Genomic DNA, 8,616 nt, shown 5'->3' with positions numbered 1-8,616 from the left:
TCACCATGAGATATCAGGCGGTGAAACGTTTGAAAACAATTAAGGAAATATATGAATATGTGGGGGTCGAGATTTGATTTCTTTCCTTAACTTAATATATCGCTTCTAGGTGAAACGATCTATGTACTACGTGCAAATTTAACATCTACTCTATGCTCTCATGACTTACTTTTTTAAAAGAATAGAGATTTGAAGGAAATTTTATGTGAAAGCGAAAGCATGTAGTAGTATCTTATTACATGAGATGTAAGATGTCTATTTATATGAGAAATTTACCAAGTTTAGTTATAAAGTGATTTAGACATATGTCACTAAGTTTAGTAAGTTTTAACCATTTGTCACTAAGTTATTTTGGGTGATCAGTCACCAAATATACTTAGTTTAGCCATTTACTAAGTTGATTTAGCTTAGTCACCAAGATAGCATAGTCACCAAGTTTACTTCGCTTAAGCCATTTATCACCAAATAGACTTATCTTAGCTTAACACTTTTTCATTGTCCAAAGACACTTTCTACATTTTACCCAACCCATTAGCTTGAAAATGTGGTGGTCTTTCTCCATAAAAAGTCTAACATTTACTTCACATTAGATTTAGAATTTACCCGGCTCATTATGTTTGTAAAACTTTTATTCACACACTCATTTTTACTCTGTCTAACATGCTTGTAAAAATAGTTTCAACACTCTCCAACATGAATAGAATTACTCTAAACATATGCAAGAGTCGAAAGACAATGCATACTCGATAGACTCGACTCACTAGACTAAACTAAGACTAGACAGACTTTTCGAGAGCATAATCGAATAACTAACTGTATATGACGTAGTAGCATTTTCAGCCTTGAACTACTCATTCTTAGTATCTGTTAAGTTTACTTTTCAGGTAGTGAACATGATTTCTTGAACCGCCTGAATGTTTATGTAAACCGAGTCAAAAGATATAACACATCTGCGTTTTCTCGTAGAGTTAAGCTCTCTATTAGGTTTATTTTGGCCATGAAATTGCCTGGTGTTTCATGAGTGAAGTTGGAGGGTATAGCATGATCTTCATCCTCCTAGAAACGATCACATTTCACACTCACTTGGTGATTGTCACATGCCCATGTCATATACATATATAGTACCATATTATACTTTATATACATGTAAATGATTGTCAAGGTATAATCTCATTAAAAGTCAATGTTTAACCTTAAATATTTACAAGAACATTATTACATCCTTGGGATATGGTAAGGTTAATTTCAGTTCTTTCATCGAATTTTGTTTTTCCTTTGAACCAACTTTTTGGGATCTCAAGTCTCGTTGGTGGGGTTCCATCAATCATCCTTAGTCATAGGCAATGAACTCAGTCACTTTGATGATTTTAATATATAATCTTTTGATAAACCTTTAGTAAATGGGTCCGCAAGGTTTTGAACGACTTTATGTAGTCCACATAAATTACACCGCTTGAGATCAATTGTCTAATGATTTTATGTTGTCATCTTATGTGACGCAATTTACAATAATAGATAGTATTTAGTGCTTGGGTTAGCAATGACTGACTATTGCAATGTATGCGTAGAGCTGGGCCTGGTTTATCCCACATTAGAATATCTTCCAGATAATTATGAATCCATTCTGCTTCTTTAACTACTTTGTCTAAAGAAATGAACTCATATTTTATGGTGGATCTAGCAAATAATGTTTGTTTGGAATATTTCCAATATATTTTTGCACCTCCAAACGTAAAGATATATAAGTTTGTGAATTTCGAGTTTTAGAGTCGGATATCAGTTTGCATCATTATATCTTTCTAAGACTTTTGGTTCTATACCATAGTGCAGTCCATAAATTTTGGTGTATCGTATATAATTCAATATCCTTGTTTTGACTTTAATAGCCTTTTGGATGTGATATGCTGCGTTTAGTGTAAGGTCATATGTTTGATTATTCGTAACTCCAATTATTTAACTAAGTGCCAAAACGACATCGTTTTAGTATAATCAATTTATAAATAAATAAATTCTGTTTCAGTATAAACGAACGTTAGTAATTTAACAGTAAAAACAGATTTTACACAAATCGGATAATTTGTGTATGGAATTTAAATTTTACAAAAGAAGAAGTATGTTTTTGCACTGACCTATATGCTGAGTATAAATTTAACATATGGTAATATGTTGGGTAGGTTATAGCCGTTTTTCCACAATTTGGATACTAAATGGATGGAGCTCTTTTAAAGAAAATGTGTTATCAAATTTCTCTTTGACTTGAATGATGCATATGAGAATGTTTGATTTGATCATTTACCAAATTTGGAGAAATATTAGAAGATAGTTAAAAAACACCTATATTAGATGTTGTCTTTCATATATAACAGTGTTCAATCCACATATTTTGTTCAAATCTTCATAACATTTGGATTATGGAATATTTTCAGAGCATATTGAGATTGTTGGAGCAATTTCCGGTGGATATAAGAAGAAGAAAAGATCAATATTTCTTTTAAATAAAGTCATACACGATAAAATGCATCCTTTCAACAACAATATCAAAATGGTGGGCACCAGTATCAAAATGGTGGGCATTTATACAGTTATAACAACACAAAATCTCAAACTCAAATAGGATCAAAAGGAAACATGGCCGATAATGTTTTTTTTTCCAATACTCCTGCAATACATAATCATTTTCATCATGTCTCTTATGCTTTAGTGTGATTATCATAATAACAACTTTAACAATTGGCTCAACTAAATCATGAAAGAAAAATCTTCAACAAATTATTATTCAGCATATTCATGTAACATTGTGTGGACTACTATGAAGGAACCATGCATTAATTTTATTGACTATGTTATGGATTCTGGTGTAACAACACGTGTATGTGGAAACTTAGGTTAATTTGATGATATTAGCAAAACATTTGAAACTACTGAGAATTTGTTTATAGTACTCAGATGGTTATTAATCAGTTTGGTACACTCAATTATCAAATAAACGATTCGTCCATAATGTCTCTCTCATTTTCTCTTTCCATTTTGGTCTCATAAGTGTAAGCTCCATTCTTCAAGATTATCCATCTTCTATTAATTTTCTTTTCTTCCTTTTGCACAATCCATGGGTATACTCCAGCCTTAGTGATTGGGATGGGTAATCTTCAAACCAAGCTATATTGGTTGGACCTCCAATTATCACAGCCAACAAATTTCCCTATATGCAACATCAGCCTGTCAGATTCAAGCTCTCTTTGGAATTATGGACTTCGCCACACTTCTTTTCCAATATTCAATTTCTCTTTGAAGATCTTTCCATTCCAAAAAGAAAGCTCAAAGACTGGTACATTGAAAGATTTATCATTTGGCAAAACAAATTTTTTCTAGCATTTCATTCTCTTAATAATCTCAAAAAAACATCTCTTCTTATACATTTGGATACTAGGGCTCATTTTCCATTTGTATCTACTAAGGATTTTAAATACTTTCGTACCATATTAGATGACTGCACAAGTGTAATGTAAATATATCTTCTAAAACCAAAGAGTGATGTTCTATAATTTTTCTCTTTTTTTGACTCTTGTAAATACCAAATATTCCAGTAAAATCAAATCGATTCATTCAGATAAATCTCAAAACTTGATTTCAAAACCCTCCTCAATTCAAAATAAATCTCATTGCCTTTCCATGTGAACAAGTCTAGAGTAAAGTTAAGTTATAGACGGAAAATTCAAAACATTCTCAATGTGACTTTAACGTTCTTCTCAATCCAATGTTCCATTGATATAAAGGATTTACTTTACCTAAATTTGGTTTTTCTTTCATTGACATAATGGAGTGATTTTACCCAAACTTTAGTTTTCCTTATCAATAGATTCCCAACTCCTCTACTTCAAAAAAAAAATCAAAATGAAATCCTAATGAACAATTACTCTTAATTAATTTTTGATTTTTTTAGCTATGCATCTACTTACCCCAAATGTAGACATAAACATACACCTAAAATAAAAGCTTTTGTGTTTTTAGTTTATCCTTCTGATTAAGAAATACAAAGTACTCAATCTTGAAACACAATATATCTATATAACCATAGTTTCTTAAAGATATATAACTCTTCTAACTTTGGAATTTACTTGTCCAACGCATGATCTTTTTAATTCAACCATTCTTCATCTTTTCATGCTAGTTACATCACCACACAACCCAATACCAAACACTTTTCCTATTAAAAATAAAAGTTTTTATTCTTAAATTTTCATCTAATAATGGTTAATTCATAGTGATTATGAAAAAAAAAATTATATGAATGCAAATTGACGAAACATTTATACTTCATCTTATATCGATAATTATTATAACAAATATGATTCATCACTCGGGAATATAACAAGTTAGCAGCAAGGTCAAACCCTTCCAACAAATGGGGAGTAGGACAAAGGAACATGACACATCCAATTTTCAAATAAAGCTATTTGGAGTCCTCTATCAACAACCAACCGAACCACCCGCTTGTCGGGCTTAAAGCGGAACTGAGCTTCTCACTAACAAAATCAATCGGTCACTTAGCTATTGTTCTTGAGAAATGATCGGGTTAAAGCTATTGCGGCACCTCCGTTGTGGGTAAACGGGAAACCCGACTACCATATACCGTGTTCCCTAGATCACAATAAGCCAGTGATAGAATGAGAGTTCGTGCTATTGTTTATCAAACTCTTCTTCGTGAACTCAGAAGCGTGGGCGTCAAGCATCAAGTGGAGGCATCCTAGAATTAGGGGAAGGAAAAAACAAACCTAAAAGACGGCATAACCCCATACATGGTCTTACGACTTTGCGGAGACCCGTGTTCAGTTCACAAATGAATCCTCAATAAAAAAATGTGGTAAAACTGAACATTATATGTCTTCATACTTGATTACCCAAGGTTGAATGATCTTCACTAGTAATATCATTCTAAATAACTTTGCTTAGTCTGATCCGGAAATATTTTTAGAAGCAATCAATTCATATTAGTGGCATGAGCTGATGAATAGAGAAATGTAAACTTGTGTTATCAATAGAACATTATCAATAACAATACCTAAAAGAAAAAACGCAATTGGATGTCATTGGGTTTATAAGATTAAATAAAAAGCAGATGAGACAATGGAAAATATAGACCACAACTAATGGATATTACCAAACAAGAAGGTGTAGATTACATTGACACATTCTCACAGAATTGCAAAACTTGTCATAGTAAAGTTCATAACAGATTGGCTATAAAACATATGGATGGTCTCTCACAAAAAGGGATGTAATAATTTTTTTATTTTTGCATAGCAATATACGAGAAAAGATCTATATGCAATTACCTCATGACTATACACCTCCTAATGAAATTTTACCTCTTAATGTAATTGGAAACTTCACAAATCATTTATACTCTTAACAGACATTAAAACAGTACATAAGAAGCTTTTTGAAATTTTCTTGTAAGGAGATAGAACAATCTAAAATCGCGATTGAGTATAGGCTTTCTTATATATTCGATTTGATCTGACGGATCATCGGGTAGACGAATAATATTCATATATTATATATAATTTAGATAATTTGGCTAAGTTATTTATGGGAGGATCCACACACTTATATAGTATGGATCCCAACATTATAGACATGTATAATAAAGTTTTGGAAAGTTATCTAACCAAGATAAAAAATAAGAGTGTGGTAACTGCGACATTTTTCTTCGTTTGCCACAAACCTATTTAAGTAATTAACATATTTTAACATTAAAAATAAATCACAGAAATTCATTTTACTAGAGGGATATTTCAGAATTGGATTTCAGATTTAGTGGTATGATGCACGATTTCTCGTTAGACTACTTATAATGGCTTATTGAATCTTTTAATCCAATAGTTGAAAAGGTGCAATGGTATATTGAAAAGAGATTGAATCCAACTTATATTCAATATGGTTGAAAGAATTCAACATTGTTGAATCGCGGAAGATGAGGTAAAGTGGTCTTTCAAAAGCCATGTGTCACTAAACCATTAACCAACGAAATTTCTGACATGTTTTTTCCTCTCAATTATTTGAAATCAATTATCTCCTAAATTTAATTTAAAAAAAAAATTACATCAAAATTAATCATTTTTCATATTCTATGAATAGAGATTTGTTTCATTTGATTTGAATACAGAAAAGAAACTCATCTTTTTTTACTATAATTTCTCTATTAATTTACAACAAATTCTTGCTTTTATATTGTTAATACGTAATTTTTATATTGTTAATTACAAAAACATATAAAAATAAAATTATTTTAAAAAACAATTGTAAAGTGGATGGTGTTGAATTATAGTAATTGGATGGTGTTAAATTATTAGATAGAAGAGAGAGAATATGATGTGAAATAGAGAGAGATGATTTGGAGGGTATTAAAGGTCGAAACTCTGGTTGTTAAGAGCATGTTTATTGCATGTCTCTTAGTTTGGGTTTCGTAGCGTAATATAAGATACATACTCTTAGCTTTTAACTAAAAAAACCCAGAGACGTCTCGTAAGAGCATGATTATCGGTAAAAACGTTTTTGGGGTTCTTAAATTTTTTTTTTCTAATTTAAAATTAAAAAAAATAAAAATGAACCAATCGCGGACGGCCACGTATCTGTGGAACCCGCAAACAGTACAACAAACTCCTGTGAAATGTTTCTTATTTGGCGACATTTAAATACGATTTTTGCAAAAAGGTGGTGGGATCCACGCGTAAGAACCTTCCTCCCACCACCGATAATCATGCTCTAAATAAGATATATAAGAGATGTCTCTTAGCTTTTTTAGTTTAAAACTAAGAGATTGTATCTTATATTACGCTAATAGACTCAACGCAAGAGACCTACAATAACCATGCTCTGATCTGTTTGCCTGGGTGAAATCGCTTTTGTTTTTTTTTTTTTTGCATAAAAAATAGCTTTTGTTTACCTTGAAAGAGAAAAAAAAACTTTGCTTTGATATTCCATGTCAGCATTATCCTCTTGCACCAGATTTTCCGAGTCCTGTCTGTATTCTTAACCTTACGCTCAATCAAAAACAGAGTCAAAAATCAACATTTTTTTGTTCACTAAGTGCAGAGTTCGCGATGACAACAGTAGCCTCCGGCTTCGTATCTTTCTCGCCGGCGCTGAATCTGGTGAGATAAATCGACCGAGATTCATCAAATCTCCTTCTTACCCAACCTGTTTTCTCTAACCATCTCTCGAATTCAATACATTTTTCAGGCCAAATCTCGACGGTCATGTCCCAACATTCGAACTCGGTCTGCATGTCTTCCTGTGGTTTCAGCATCGTTAACCCAAATCGAAGTAGACACAACAACAACAACAACAAGCCTCTATCCAAGTATTGTCTCGTCAAAACCAATCTCGGAGGCCTTGCATAACATATCTCTAGCAGATCTGGATCCAGGAACCGCAAAGCTTGCGATTGGGATCTTGGGTCCTGCCTTATCAGCTTTTGGGTTTCTCTTTATTTTGAGGATTGTTATGTCTTGGTACCCGAAACTCCCAGTTGACAAGTTCCCTTACGTTTTGGCGTACGCTCCGACCGAACCAATCCTTGTTCAGACGAGGAAAGTGATTCCACCACTTGCAGGAGTCGATGTAACTCCAGTGGTTTGGTTCGGGCTTGTGAGTTTCCTTAGTGAGATTTTGGTTGGTCCACAGGGACTTCTCGTTCTTGTTTCTCAACAACAAATTAGCTAGAATCTGAAAATCATACTCCGTAATACATTTGTTTTTGTACACTCTTTTGGCCTCTGTTGATAGTGGTATCTCTTTGTGTATGTGCTGCTGCTCATTATTCTTTGGATTCTGGGCACTGAGATTTTCGTCTGTTCATTTTGGATAGATATTGCATTAAGATGCAAATACTCAAAATGTTGTCTTTATAATGAAAAACTAGATTTTGATCAAAGCGCTGATTTATTTTCTTTTTTTTTTCAATTGACAAATATTTAGTAAATGTCATATTTTATATATTTGTTTTATATTTTATAAAAGATTTAAACTTTTTATCTTTCTTTATTGTGTTTTATTTTAAATGACTATTTATGTTTAAAAAATTAAACTTTATTTCTTTAATGTATTAAGTTGGTATAACTCTGATAAATTAATCTTATTATGTGGTTAATATTTTTAATAAAAAAATTATACTCTTAATACAGATTTATATTTTTCAATGAAAAAAATAATAATTAAGAATGGTTGAAAAAAAATTATTTGAACTTAGACTCAATGGCCCAAAGGAAAAAAATATGTAAGAATTGGATCTGATTTCTTAATCGGTCCAAATGGCCCAAGAGAGATCTGATGTGGGCTGGATCCGAAAAAAAATGACCCAATATAGATGTGTTATTAATATTACTTGATTGTACTTAATGAAACATGCAATGTTAGTAAAGAAAAGGACAGACTATGGTAAAATGTACAATAGGGTTCTGATTTCTCCTCATTTATCTTTCTATCTCTCTCAACTCTCTCTTTACAAAAATAATTTCTCTTTTTTTTTGTTATTTCCCAAATAATCTCTTTTTATAAAACATTTTCTACATCTGCAACATCTAAAATGTTTAGCTATTTGATATGCAAAAAAAA

General features: G+C 31.8%; 1 protein-coding gene across 1 annotated transcript; it reads left to right on the top strand.

Moving 5' to 3' along the window:
- The first annotated feature begins 6,938 nt into the window (after positions 1 to 6,938).
- LOC106381245 (protein COFACTOR ASSEMBLY OF COMPLEX C SUBUNIT B CCB3, chloroplastic-like) lies at positions 6,939 to 7,936 on the top strand. Its single transcript, XM_013821136.3, has 2 exons — positions 6,939 to 7,154; positions 7,243 to 7,936. Exons 1-2 carry the CDS (start codon positions 7,104 to 7,106, stop codon positions 7,723 to 7,725), a joined length of 534 nt encoding a protein of 177 aa, XP_013676590.2. The 5' UTR covers positions 6,939 to 7,103; the 3' UTR covers positions 7,726 to 7,936.
- Positions 7,937 to 8,616: the final 680 nt, after the last annotated feature.

Source organism: Brassica napus, chromosome C6 (assembly GCF_020379485.1).
Source record: "Brassica napus cultivar Da-Ae chromosome C6, Da-Ae, whole genome shotgun sequence".
NCBI classification, from domain to species: Eukaryota; Viridiplantae; Streptophyta; class Magnoliopsida; order Brassicales; family Brassicaceae; genus Brassica; species Brassica napus.
This window is presented reverse-complemented; position numbering and strand designations above follow the sequence as displayed.

What these genes read in the sequence shown, in the direction of transcription:
- LOC106381245 (XM_013821136.3), top strand. Translation starts at nt 7,104, where the DNA reads ATGACAACAGTAGCCTCCGGCTTCGTATCTTTCTCGCCGGCGCTGAAT. An exon ending in TCTCGCCGGCGCTGAATCTG is followed by an intron (nt 7,155 to 7,242) that starts GTGAGATAAATC and finishes TACATTTTTCAG; the next exon opens with GCCAAATCTCGACGGTCATG.